We start from the raw sequence: 14,356 nt of genomic DNA, 5'->3' as shown, positions 1-14,356 counted from the left end.
ATTTGAAAGTAGATATGGGAGAATTTGGGTCATACTAGATTTTATACATTAACTGTATGTATCCCAAGCTAATATTTTTTATTTTTATAACCAAATTTGGTAACACCACCAAAAAACGGATGTTTTGAAAACTAAGTCAGTGTTGCTTTGAAAACTCAAATAACTGGTGTGTGTGTCAACCTATATAGCCTCCTGACCTTTTGTACATAAGCAACCAATTAAGAATAGTCAAAATTAGCAAGACTGTGCATTCTGACTTCAAGCAGGTGAAGCTATTCAAACTAGGAGATAGTTCTTTTGCTTTTCCTTGTTTTTAAATGTCAGCAAAGAAGGATGTCTTAAAACTTGGAGATCTTATAAATACCTCCAAATGTTCAAGCTCAGTTAATTTGGGTTCTTACAAACAGACATTCTTGATAATTGATACATTCCTTGAGTGTCATTGAATCTATCGTGCTACGCCAGGTTTTAAAATGCTTTGCACCACTCTCAGAGTCATCGGGTTATATGTTTTTAGCTAATCATTGGTAGGTTATATGTTTTTAGCTAATCACTGCCTGCCTTGAGGTGGTGACTGAGGCAGTTACGTCTTCTGTATCCTTATGCTTTAAAACAGCATCATCTTGATCAGGCGTCCCCAAACTTTTCACACAGAGGGCCAGTTCACTGTCCCTCAGACCATTGGAGGGCCGCCACATACTGTGCTCCTCTCACTGACCACCAATGAAAGAGGTGCACCTTCCTGAAGTGCGGCGGGGGGCCGGATAAATGGCCTCAGGGGGCCGCACGCAGCCCTCGGGCCGTAGTTTGGGGACACCTGACCTTGATCCTACCGTAAGCATTCTTAAGCAACAATTGAACAGGTGAGTCCAATATAAATCAGGTTTCAATCATCAGCACCTAGTTCCCCAGGTGAAACCTTTTCATTTTACAGACAAAGGAAAGAATCAGAGATTTGCAATGATTTGCTTTTGGGATTTTGAAAAGTTGGAAGTTGGAAAATAAAATCTAGCTTCTCAAAGCTGGACAGCCTGCCTTTAATTTTTGCTGCACAGGATTTCTATTCTAAAGTAGGCATACATGAAATGCCAGCACTGGGTTTTGAATTATTCAAATTCCACTTTGCTCATCCTCCCTCGTGCCTACTTTTTCCACTGTGGGTGCGCAGTAAATGCTTGTTAAGTAGCTTACCACTCTTAATCAGAAACCTGGGAATAAGAGTGTTTAGCATTTAAGTTTAATTAAGGTTTTAAACTTTCAGGAGTGCTTCCTTAAACCCATTTTCAGTCTTTCCCATTTCCAACTTGTAATTTGGAGTTGTTTTTGAAAATGTCATTCAAAAGGGTAAATACATGATAATTAAAGGATGAACTCACTGAAGGAGTAAGTTTGAGTTCTGATCTCTCTCGATCGCCTTGTTCGAAGAACTCGCTGGTTACAAGTTCTGCCACCTGAAACATATAAATATTTTAATTCAAGCTTATGTGTAATTTATCACGAGACTCAATTCTTTCTTGCTTATGTATTTAGTGATCCTCATCAACACAATCATTTAAAAAGCTTATGAGGAAGTGAGTGTATTAACCTTTTATGTTTGAAGGTGTTACAGAACTTAATGAAACTGATTTCCTTTTAATCAGGAGAACTTCTGCAATGTAATTTTAGATGCATGCCAACAATCTCCCACAGTAAGCTTCCATATTTGGGACGAGGCAACAGGTTACTGGCTTCAAAGTAGGAAAAGTTCTTATACAGAAAAGTGAAGCAAATATTCATTTAATAATAATGTATAATTATTACTATATTATGTAATGATAGTTTAGCCAATCTTTGATTGTTTCTATGTCGATTCTTTATTTTGCTGCATACTTTTATGTTAGCCAGCTTCATCTTGCCACAAGAAAACTCCTCAACTTCCTCCCTACCAATATTTGTGTGCACTCTGGGAGGGATAACCCCAGGGCACATCCTCTGCTTCCTACTGTTGCAATCAATCAAGAGGCAGGACTAATGCTAGATTCACTATTCACAGCAGACTTTTACAGTAGGTCACGGTATAGTTTGAAGAGCGTAACTTGGTCTTCAGGCTGTCTGGATCTATGCACTAAAAGTGTTAATTTATGGTAGGGTCTAGTTGGTACAAGGACAATGGGACACTTGTTCTACCTTAAACCTGAAATAGAGACTTATATTTTTCTACTTTTAATCCATTAGCTTGAGTGATCAGCAGCTACCAATTATTGCCAAGCTAAACAGATTTCATTTTTCTTTTCCGCAACTTCACTTCTCAGGATAGTTTGTGGGAAGTAAATTGGTATAACAGATTAAATGTTGATCAACAGTACTATGGTGTGCATCTAGGAAATTTTTGAGATGAACTAGCTGGATTTAAAACATACTGGAAGAGTACAATAAATCCCAGACAACTTCATGGCAAGAGGATCTGGATACCAAACTAATTTTTCTCTATGCCAGGTTCTTATGAAGATAAGGTTCTTAAACCTGGCAAAGATGAGAGAGTTTAATTTTGGTGAAGTGCATAGTATCAAGATAATTTAACTCCACTGATCTCTCGAGAGATTTGGTCAACCACACAGATCACAGATAAAACTGAAACACAACATTAAACACGCGCGCACACACACACACAAATCTGAGAGTAGTATGTGTGCAGTCACATATAAAGAAATCAAATATCCAGTAAGTTCAGATTTCTAATATTTCTAATAAGAAACATGGGCCCCTTTCAAGAATTCAACTGCATAAAACTAGTTGGAACTGACTGAAAAATCCATTTACCCCAACCTCTGGCTCACTTGTATATGTGCCTTTCTTGGATTCAATTCACTTGTCTCCTCTCCAGTCTCTTCTGCTACCCTGCATTTCAGCACACCAGGCTTCTCTCTTCTTTCTCTGGCCTTCCTTTGAAGAAGAAATGGTCCCCTAAGGGTATGGCCTCATTTATTCAGTTCCCAGAACTCTCCCTCAGATTGCTGTGAGCTAGGTCTTTTGCATTAAAGAATGTAAATGTGCACATCAGGCACTTCAAGGTGGGAGTCCTGCATAGGTCTGTAGCCCCTGGAAGGCAAAGAAATTAAAACAAAATTCTGTCCTTGCTCTTTCTCAAGTGGTCCTTGGTATCTCCCCAGTGCTCCTTTCACAACTTGGCTTGAATAACTGCTTTGTTTGTATTTAAAAACCCAATCAGGAACATTAAGTTGTTCTTGATTGAATTTTTTATTAAAGAAGGAAATTGAGATGCTAATCAGGCCTTGGGGGAGTCACTGGGGAAACCCACATGTTTAGAGTCTTGTTTGCAAGAAAGGAAAAGTGAAATAGGCCCCAGTAGAAAACATTTTGAAAGGAAATTTTAAAAAACCAACATCCAGGAAGTTAGAGAAATATTTTTTAAATATTTTGTCCAAATGTTTTGTCCAATGTTTCCTAAAATTTTGAAGTGAGCATTAAAAAATTTAACCCATCAATTTGGAGACAAACAAGAATGAGATTGCTAGTTTAGAACTGTGACAAGCTTTTTGATGGAAACATTTGGAAAAACATGGTTTTGTGTTTTATTTCCCTGAACTCTTAGGTTTCTGCACTTGTCAACAGAACCTCACATCCAGAAAATAAAATAATATTTATACTCGTGACCGAGAAGACCACCTACAAGCAGCTATTGGGCCTCCCAAGTTGGTCTAAAATATGAAGGCAGAATTTTTTTTCCTTGCAAGTACTTTGCCCTGTCACTTTCTTGCCCCCAGGGGTTACTGCTCCCTGAGTTCTTGACATGCATTTCACTGGGGTTTCTGAAGGTGCTGGCAAATCATACCTCACCTTACTCCCTTTCTGGTCTTCTCTAGTTGTCTCTCAGTCCTCCTAACTTCTTCACACTCCCCACTTCCTTCCAACCCTATATAAGCAGCCTTCCCCAGTACTACACTTTCCCCCAATACCTGGAAGAGACTCTGACCTCTTCCCTGCAGTCTACTCTCCAACTCTCCCAGAAGGGAGACCTTCCCACAGTGGGCAGGGGATAGGGTAGGATAAAGAGTGGGAAGACATGTGGAAGGAAGCTAGTCAACCACACAAATTCTTCACAATTATGCTGCTTTATGTGACTTTTTGTAACTTCAAATATGTCATACTGAAATTTAAACCAAAGCACAATTGGTGGAATATTATATAGGAAAACTGCCTGATCTTCATTGGACAGTGTTAGCAGGAAATAAACCTTTATTTGTGTTGAACAACTAAAATTTCAGGATATGTTTCTTACTGAACCAAAGCCTAGCCTAGCCTTGACTAATACAAAAATTGTTATGGAAGTGAGGTGCGGCTGTTAAAAGAGAAAAGAAGAGAAAGAGAAAAGGAACCTAAAATATGTGTCATCAGCTTGCGGGCCAGGTATCAGAAAGTGAGGAAGCTATAAGGATAAGAATCCATGGCAAAATAATTTGTACAATTATAACTAAAAGCTAACAATGTTCTGAACAAACTTACAGTCTTCGGAGATGAGATTAGAAAACAAAATATTGGTAGCATGTGATGGTTGCCATTGATTATTTTGCTAGGAAATAAAGGAAGTGAGTTTAAAAAAGAACGAACAGGCTTACAATCAGGAATGAAAGGGAATGGGAAAAGTCACAAGTTCAGGGACTTGTAGGGATGGAAGATAAAGTTGCTTCTTAATTCCAGACTACGAACGTGAAAATCGTGATATGCTTTGAATGACGAAGTTTGATGAAGACTCAGCTTTGTAACCGTTGAATAAAATCAAAGGTCCTGCCAACATACCTATAGTTAGGAACTGAATAAATTAGGCAGTTTGCAGTATATCATTTGAACTGGAAAAAAGTGGCTCAAAGAAATGATTTACCTATATGGCTTTCTCACTGAAGCCTGTTAGGCCCAAGGCACTAGGAATTAAGTCAGAAGAGAGAAAGAAATATATTTGCCATATTTCTTTATTCTTAAATGTAAAGAAGCAAATAAATACAGAAAATCTAAGATGTTTATATAGAATGTGGATGTGGTTATTGGCAAATGAGAAGGACTAGAATCAAAGACGTAAAAAAAAATGACTAAACATAGAAGAGAGGTTTAGTGCTAAAGAAACCCTAAGCTCATGATTACACAAAACAAGTGTTGGGCCTTCAACCTTCTTTAGGTGAGAAGAAGGCAGCTTGACCTTCAGATAAAGCTAAGAAGGATGATAAGAAAGCAGTAATTTCTCAGGGAGGATTGAAAGGTAATGGGAAATAAGGAACTGGAGAGCATCTCCCAGAGAACCAGGGTCCCCTGCATGGTAGAGCACCCTCACAGCTAGTGCCCAGCAGGATTTTGGAGTTGCCATGGACCACTCACCACTCTACATTGCTATGAAAGTTGCTCATCTCTTCCCTTTCTGAATGGGAGTGTTATAATGGGTATTTTGTGTTCTGGGTGTATGATGGATGCTGTATTTTGGGTTTGTGTAGGTCTTTCATCTGCATCCAGATCTGTTGTAAAGATTAGCATGTATTGCTCAGAGATCCTGGATTTTGAGTTTGATGCCATGATTGATGATATATTTGGGTTATCTTTCTTGGAGGAAGAATGAGTATATTTTGTCTGCTGGAGGGAGAATGAATCACAGTTTTGGTGTTGAGAAGGGCAAACTCTGGTAGACATGCATTCACTATTTCTGGCTTTCTCCTTTCTGAGCAAATAGAAGGATTGTTCTTCCTGGTTGAAGGAGTCATGTGACATGTTCTGGCTGATGAATTGTTGTGGGGAGTATTTAATTGCCAGTGCAAGCCCTCCAGGGCCTCTGTCAGAATGATCCAGGTACTGGCTGCTCCTTCAATCCCAATACAGAGTAAGGACAAAGTGGTGCCTGCCAACCCTCAGTACTCATGTTCATGAGAATTTGTTGTTTAAAGCCACTGAGATTTTGGGCTAAGTGGTAACATAGCCTATTCTGTGGATATACTTGCATCATTTAAAAATGCTGACCAATGCATCCTGTGAAGGAAAACATAAAACACTGCTAAGAATGAAAGCTGTGGAGCCTAACCTGCTAGGATCTATACCTAGCTCTACCACCAACAAGCTGTATAAACACAGGCTACTTACCTTTTCTAAGCCTCATTTTTCCCATTTGGGAAATGGGTATAACTACATTAGTTTCCTAAGGCTGCTGTAAATTACCACAAAGTTAGTGGCCAAAACAACAGGGACTGTATTCTCTCATAGTTCTGGAGGCTGGGAGTTCTACATCAGTTCACTGGGCAGAAATTGAGGTGTCAGCAGGGATGTGCTCCCTCTGGAGGCTCTTGGAGAGAATCTGCTCCTTGCCTTGTCTTCCCATTGCCTTCTCTTCTGAGTGTGTAATTTCCCTCTGCTCCCTCTTACAAGGACACTTACTGGATTTAGGGCACACTTGGATAATCCAGGATCAGTCTGCAGTTGAGATTGGTAATCACATTTGCAAAAATGCTCTTTCCTTAGAAGGTAATGTTACAGGTTTCAGGGATTCAGACCTGATATCTTTGGGTGGCCATTATTCAGCTGACTACAATTTTAAGGATTAAATGAGATAATATACGTAAAGCAGTCAATAAATATTATTTATTTATTGATATGGAAATGTATCTTATTTTCTCTAAAATGTCAAGTCTCTAGATGCCAAGTTACTGTTTTGGACCCCACACAGTAGGTGCATTATAAAACATGCATAATAATTAACCTCTAAATAGTATCAGTAATCCACGCTCTTAATTTGGGTAGTTACTTAACTGAAAACTATTCTTATAGAATTAATGCTTTGTGGCGGAGAAATCAGATAGGTAGTAAAGGCATGGCTTGTTTTTCTGCAAATTAAATCGGACACTTCACATTTTGACTACAGAGCTTTCTGATATCTAAATAATATTTAAAAAGAAAAATGTAATTTCCTTTTTGTCTCATTTTATTTTCAGATATTAAAAAAAAAACAAGACCCTGTGCTAAGACGTGATTACCTTGCCAAAAATCCTATCTTTGAAATTCTTGCCTTAATGGTCAATGTGTTATTCGGATTTAGCATATTAAAAATATCTTAGAGTCAGAAATATTATTGCTCAGTGAAAGCACAATAAAAAAAAAAGGCTGTGCAATAAACTATGTCGCGCCCAAGCCTCCTGCTATTTTTTACACCATGTTAATACTGATGCAAATTGACTAGGGTTTCAGTGCCTGGTAGTCAGGGCTCTGGGAATATTGTGTCCCCCTTACCCCCCCCAGTCTCTGTTGAGCCCTGCCATTAATCACCACTTGCCTGTCTTGAGATCTCCCACGGTTTGGTCACGGCTCCAAGGTCACAGGCTGTCATTAACATTGATCTGAAAAACAGAACCAAACAAAACAGCCTGAATAATCTTTTGTTGCATTCCTAAACAAACCCATCCTAGATACATAAATAAATAACATAAAATGGAAACGAGGCCAGCTCACATCTTCCTTTTCTCAACAAGGGGCAGCACTGTTTCTAGTCCCTGTGTTCAGCATCCCCATCATGTGGCCACACTGCTTAGGAAGACAAAGCTCTCACACATCCTCCCGTGGCCCTTTTGTTTTGTCTGCTGCAAATCAAGGAAAGCAAAGCACTACTTTCTCTGCACCTGAGCTAAGCAAGCTCTGCTTAAAAATAATTTATAATGGACAATGTTGTTGGTTTTTTGTAAACTATAAGGAAGAGAATCAGTATATAACACTATATACATGGCTGATGAAACTACTTATCAATTTATCGTTGATTGATGGGAACAAAAGAAAACCCACACCAAAGAGGCAAGGCACATGCCACATGAGGGGCTCCTTCATTTTCATCTGCTCTATAGAGCTAAGATTTACGGGCAAGAGCCGTATCATTTTACTCCAGTTTACTACCTGGCTCCAACCATGGTTTATAAGTATTATGAAGAAGAAACATACTCAGCTCCAGCTTTCATTAATTTGGGCACATAAGAAAGCACAGGAATGGTCTGAATCAGAGTTTTGAGGGGCAGGTTTAACTATAATTCACACTAAACCATGGAAACATGGGGAACAATTCAAATTGTAGATAGCTCTGGTGCTTATATATAATTTAATGTGGTGGGAGGAGGAAAAATAAGGCACACTCTGTCCCAAATCTGCTTTCTTTGTGCTGAAAACCAGCAGAATGTGATAAAAAGTAACATAGAATCTGAAGTAGGGAATCACATCTTGGCTAACTGCTTTTGGAAGAAAGGGATATGTAGCCAAAGGTCAGAGGGCTGTCCTGATGCCGGGTGTTAACATTTCATACCCTGCTAGATCTAATACCTTGGAAACATGTCTGCTGCCCAGATGGCAGAGCATGCTTAGATGGCAGGGGGAGGAAACAAGGCAGAGTCACAGATAATAATAGGTCATTCAAGGCACAACCAGGCAAACCGGCATCAGCAGCCCTCTTGACTGGAGCAACATTGATGAAACATCTAATTCCAAACATCTTTGTGTTAAGTACTACTCAAAGAGAGACACATCAGCCTATTCATTTTTTACCTTCTGTATCAGGCATTTCTATATTGCTTACCATGTATCTGCCTCTGTACTAAGTGTGTTACTAACCAACTGCTAACTAAACTACTAACTAAATGAATCCTCATCACCACCTCAGAGGTGGTTGCTATTATCCTTATTTTACAGAGAAGTAAACAGAAGCACGCAGAGATTAAATCACTTTCCCTTCCCAAGGTGAGTAAAGGACTCAGGATTCTGTGCCTATCACAAAGCTACCAGATGCCCTCTTGCTACACATGGATACCGTCAGTACTGGAGGAGGACGAGACTGGCTAAAGCATTGGATTTCTCAGCACCTCTCCTGCACAGCAAATAATCTCTGTGAAGCTGCCTGTTTGTATCATAATGTGGACAATTACTTAGGTTCTGTCTGATTGGTAATTTTATACTTACTCCTCAAATTCATACTGCTATTAATCAGTTGATCAAGTTTATTGAGTATCTGCTAGGTGATCAGATGATAATTCTAATAGTTACCACTTATTGGGAAGCCTCTACAGGGTGATTGACTCAGTCTCTATATGTGGTAGAGAAACTATTATTATCTCCTCTTTACAGATCAAAAAAATAATGCTCAGAAAGGTTAGGTAACTTGCCCAGGGTTGTACAGCTAGGAGTGTCAAAGCTAGGATTGGAATCCATTGTCTGACAGAAGAATCTCTACTTCAATGAATGCGGTGGAGCAGGAAGTCCATGCAGAGAAGGAAGATAGGACAGGCTGGGAGGTAGGACCGCTGGAGTGGCTGCAACCTTTGTCCACCTGGCACTGGGGAGTCACACTAAGGCTGGGGACTCATGAGGGATCTGGACAGACCTTTAGGGAGGAAACGTTAGGTGGTGGATGTGAGGACGGTTTGAAGAAGAGGGTGGAAGGAAGGAGACCCATGGGAGACATAAATTGATAAGAGCCTAAAACGAGGAAGGGAGAGTGGAAAGGGAAGCACAGGGGTGGAAGATTACAAAGAACTGAAGAAAACGAATGAGCAGTTGTATCTTATTTTTTAGATTAAGGCTCTTCAAGAAGTGAAATATGTTTTCGAGAGTAAGAGAACAGAGAGAGATCTCTTTCAACTGTTTTAGTCTGAGGTCCCCATAATTCTTGTTCGATTTACAGTAAACATACCTCTCCTCTCTATGGCAAAATTATTTCAGTAATAATCTTGTGACAATCATTATCTTCTTGATTTGTTCTGTAGTGGTAAAACAATTTAAAATGAACAAATTTTAATGTTAAAGATATATTCAAATTGAGTAAAAAGATTTTGTGTACAGACTGAAATTTGCACTTGACAAAAAAAAAATGACACTTTGCAGTTTGCACTTTATTTCACTGTTTTAAATTTTAAACATGAATAAAACCCAGGAATGATCACATAAAATGGCAGAATGGAAGTATCTCAAATTACGTGTCTTCATCTTTACCATCACTGTGCTATCATTGTTTATTCTGAATATTTCTTTTAAAGAAATAAAAAGCAGGAATATGAAGTTCTTCAAGGTTGGAAACACAAACAGCACCCAGAGAGCTTGAGAGGTTCTGAACAGTTAGGAACTTACTATTAAAAGTGTGTAGCTGCATCCACCTATGTCAGGAGCCAGCTGTATGACTGGGCATTCTTAGAATTAACTTACATTACGTGTGCAAAGAAAGGATAAATAATAAAGACATGCTAATGTGAAACTTTCATATCAATTATTTTTATCTTAACAGTAACCTCAGTAATTGTTTGGAATTTATACCAACAAAAGACATTTCTTAAGTGGTGTATCTCATCATTGACTTTATTCAGAATTGCTGGCACATGGTGATAATAAAAAGCAGACCGACTTTTAGTTGGTTTCATTACTATTTTAAAATTCTCTACAGATGGTGCTCCTTCAGATCACCACCCTTGGTGCAAGGTGGTCAGACTGTAACCATGCAATGGGGGAGGGAGGACAGATGAGGAGAGAGGGGAGAACCTGCAGCTTCTCCATTTTATGTACTGCACTTCCAAACAAAATATTTCTTCCATATGGGGTTCCTTGTCAAAAAAGTCTGAAAAACTCTGTAGGAAAATATCTAGGTGGAGAATCTGAGAACTGGCATTTCAGGAAAAGAGCTCAGAAGAGTCTAAGCCCAAGAAAAGGTCTGGGAGTCATTTGAGAAGAGATAGTAGTGAAGCTATAAGGATGCTGAGGAAAAAGAGAAGAGAATAAAAAAAAAATGCACCCTTGGGCGACAGTTCTGTTTAAGGGGTGGTGGGGGAAGAAGGGCTAGAAAAAGGCTAAGAAGGAAAGAGTCACAAAGAAAGGAAAATCCAGAAGTGTATGGCTTTACAGAATCCAAGGCTCGAGAGAGTTTTAAGAAAAGAGAGGCCAACTGAGTTAGGGGCTCTAATGAGATCAGGAAGCTGAAGAGAACAGAGGTTGTAGCATTTAATACCTGGAAGGTGACTGTGATATTCAACAGGAGCAGAAATCACATATTACAGACTTAATTCCTCAGTAAGGAATGGGTAAACATTCTGGTATATCAGTATTTTGGAATACTGTGCAACAATAAAACATGATGAGGTATAAACATGGAAAGAATTCCAAGGCATATAGTTGAGTGGAAAAACAGGTTCACATTGGTATGTAAATATACAATTTATGTTAAAATAGACAATCAAAATACACATAAACGGTATTTTTCCTAAGGGTACATGTGTATGTAAATACTTTGGAAATGGTCTGGAAAGATACAATACGCTAATAAAATATAGCTGTGCAACCAGTATCAGAATTGGGGGTTGAGCTCAAAGGAGATTTGGGGGCTTCTTAGCAATATTTTGATTTGTTACAGAAAAATATATTCATATAATTACTCATGGAATCGAAAATTATATAAAAAGAAAGAAATTGCCTTGCAGGAAATTAGGAAGTATGGAGTGAAGTACGGGAGTGAAGGGAAAGAGAAAACTATGATGGGCCCTGGAGAAAAAGCAGCTTGTAGGGATGACTTTTTGACTGGGGAGGCAGAGTGTGTTTTCAGGTTTAGAAAGGTCATGATGAATAAAATGTGTTTTGAAAATGGAAGCCAAAGGTGCATGATTGATAGAGCCAGGTTGGGGAAGGTGGTGGGGAGGTGGAGGGAATGGAATTAGGGCACCAGTGGAGGGGCTGGTCTTGAAGATTTTGAAAGATGGAGAAAAAGGTCTATAAAGATCATACAGAGGAATATTAAAGTACAGAGGAAAGAACTACAATCCTCTGGGAGGAGGGCTGCAGGAAAGCGGCATGAGGACAGCTGCAGAGGGTGGGGCAGGCAGTGGCCTGTGCTCAGAAGATGGTGGCAGAGATTTTATATAGCAGATATGGCAAGACGATGTCAAGGTTCCCACTTGAGTTGATCCAGTAGTTGCCTGGTTGTGGAGCAGATTCAATGTGCCCTAACCCTGGCCTCACAAGCTCTCCCAGCAAAACCTAGCAGTGTTAGAACAGGAATAAGACAGCAGAAGGTCTGGGGTGTGTGAGGTGGAGACAGTGGAAGGGTGGGTGTGAGAGAAAGAGGAATGGTGCCTGCTATCTGGAATGGCTGCAAGAGAGGTTAAAATGTGCCCCATGGTTGTTGCTGTCCTTTCTAGATAACTTACAAGTCGTCCAAGGCAACAGCTAGAACAGACTTTTTATCTCCACCTCCAATATTGTTCTTATTGGTTTTCTAGCCACAAGGCCCATTGTCTCTAAAGAAAACCAAAAGTTACTCCCCACTTCCTTTGTGCTGTGTAACTCTGATTTCTAGGGTGCAAAAATCCTTTCTCCACCCAACTTGCACCCCAACTTCCCCAGAAAACAGAAGAAATCATGGCTTGCTAAAACTGAAGTGATTTGAACTTCATTTTCTAATTTTGATGGCAGATTTTTGGAGAAGAGACAAAAACATAATAAATTATAACATGAAAAGACATTCTTTATTTTATTTATTTATTTTTTTTTGAGACGGAGTTTTGCTCTTGTTACCCAGGCTGGAGTGCAATGGCGCGATCTCGGCTCACCGCAACCTCCGCCTCCTGGGTTCAGGCAATTCTCCTGCCTCAGCTTCCTGAGTAGCTGGGATTACAGGCACATGCCACCATGCCCAGCTGATTTTTTGTGTTTTTAGTAGAGACGGGGTTTCACCATGTTGACCAGGATGGTCTCGAACTCTCGACCTCGTGATCCACCCGCCTCGGCCTCCCAAAGTGCTGGGATTACAGGCTTGAACCACCGCGCCCGGCGAAAAGACATTCTTAATCATTTCTCTAGTTATTCAACTGATTTCTAAATGTTCATTTCTCTAGTTATTCAACTGATTTCTAAATGTTCATTTCTCTAGTTATTCAACTGATTTCTAAATGTTTTGAATGTAAGGTAGGATTTGTTACTTTAAAAATCACTTCTATGTTCTTAGCACTATCTGAAAAACATGGCTAAATGTCCAAATAATGAAGAAACACATAAACAAGAGCTTTTTCTTACCGAAATATATCACGATGGTTTTTGATGTTCCAATCATATTCTCCTTTACTGACAAGTTCAAAGAATTCAGTTCTCCTCCTGCAGGAAAATCAAATGAAGAAAGAAAAAAAAAAAACCTGGAATGAAATTTCCCAGTCTGTGGGGTGACATAAATACATTTATGGGAAAAACATAAGACCACCTGAACCAAGTAACTTAATATTTGAAATCATGAGGCTAAAGCGCTATCAAAATAAATCACTTTCTAAAAAATGTTGAGGCTTCAAGGAAAAGTCACAATCATATCTGAATGTATTTACAACAGAGGAGATTATAGAGCCATAAAACAGAGAACAATGTGGTGCTGCATTTAGGATTATGTGCTGTGAAGCCCTTGTGTCACTTACTGAAAGTCAGAGAAGGAAGGCAAGGACAAATAAAAAGTGGGAACAATTCTAGAATGTTCTTTTATCATCCAACAAAGAATTGAGCTGCATGATGATCCAAGATAAGATAAACTCCCTGGTAGTAAATTCAAGATAAAAATGTTTTTCCAGGTTAGAAAATAACTATTAACCATTTTAGTGCTTAAACGCATAGGCTATGAAATCTGAAAGTAACTGTGTTTAAACACTCGTTCAGTAACTCACTTGCTGTACAACTTTGAGAAGTTAAGTAAATCCTCTGAGTCTCAATTTCCTAATCTCTAACACAAGGATTTTGGTGGCTAACTCACAGAGTTACTGTGAGGATTAATGAATGACATGTGAAAAGCAAGTAGCATAGTGTCTGAACATTTTAAATGTTTACAGTGCTTGACACTGTAAACCAAAAATAAAATTCTAAGCCCCCAGCTAAATCAATGAACTTCTCTTGGTCAAGGGCATTCCTGAGTTAACCTGCGACACTAATTCAGGCCCTGATGGGAAGCGGGACTTGGACATGCCTTATTATTCCTTCCTCCATTTTGGAATGCTCCTTCAGTTGACCAGCATTAACATTAAAACAGGAACCTTAAGACTGACAAAGTAGACTCTTTGTAGCAGTAAGATACCAACATGACAGATAGCAAGCCCTAAAAGAAATAGAAGTATTTTATCCCAAAATATATTTCTTTGACATATTTTGAAATTGCCTTGCAAAGCTGTCTCTTATGGAGAAAATCTATATTCTGTAGAGAATCCCCTTCCTTTTCCAGGTATTTTTCCTAATCCAGGAGAGGATTAACTAAGAGCTTGGCACCTTTTTAAGTCTGATAAGAAATATTTACAACTTATTCTTTCTGAAGGCTGCTACCAGGAGGCTTCATCTGCATAACAAAAATGTT

General features: G+C 39.1%; 1 protein-coding gene across 1 annotated transcript in view; it reads right to left on the bottom strand.

The window, feature by feature from the left end:
* Positions 1–14,356, bottom strand: part of PDE11A (phosphodiesterase 11A) — a 392,053-nt gene that overhangs the window by 41,879 nt on the left and 335,818 nt on the right. The window contains exons 16-18 of the mRNA XM_039469872.2: positions 13,051–13,128; positions 7,301–7,364; positions 1,377–1,451 (exon numbers count right to left, since the gene is read on the bottom strand). Coding sequence (XP_039325806.1) covers positions 1,377–1,451; positions 7,301–7,364; positions 13,051–13,128 — 217 coding nt within the window. The remainder of the gene's footprint in view (positions 1–1,376; positions 1,452–7,300; positions 7,365–13,050; positions 13,129–14,356) is intronic.

The sequence above is a fragment of the Saimiri boliviensis genome, chromosome 5, assembly GCF_048565385.1.
Source record: "Saimiri boliviensis isolate mSaiBol1 chromosome 5, mSaiBol1.pri, whole genome shotgun sequence".
NCBI lineage: Eukaryota > Metazoa > Chordata > Mammalia > Primates > Cebidae > Saimiri > Saimiri boliviensis.
This window is presented reverse-complemented; position numbering and strand designations above follow the sequence as displayed.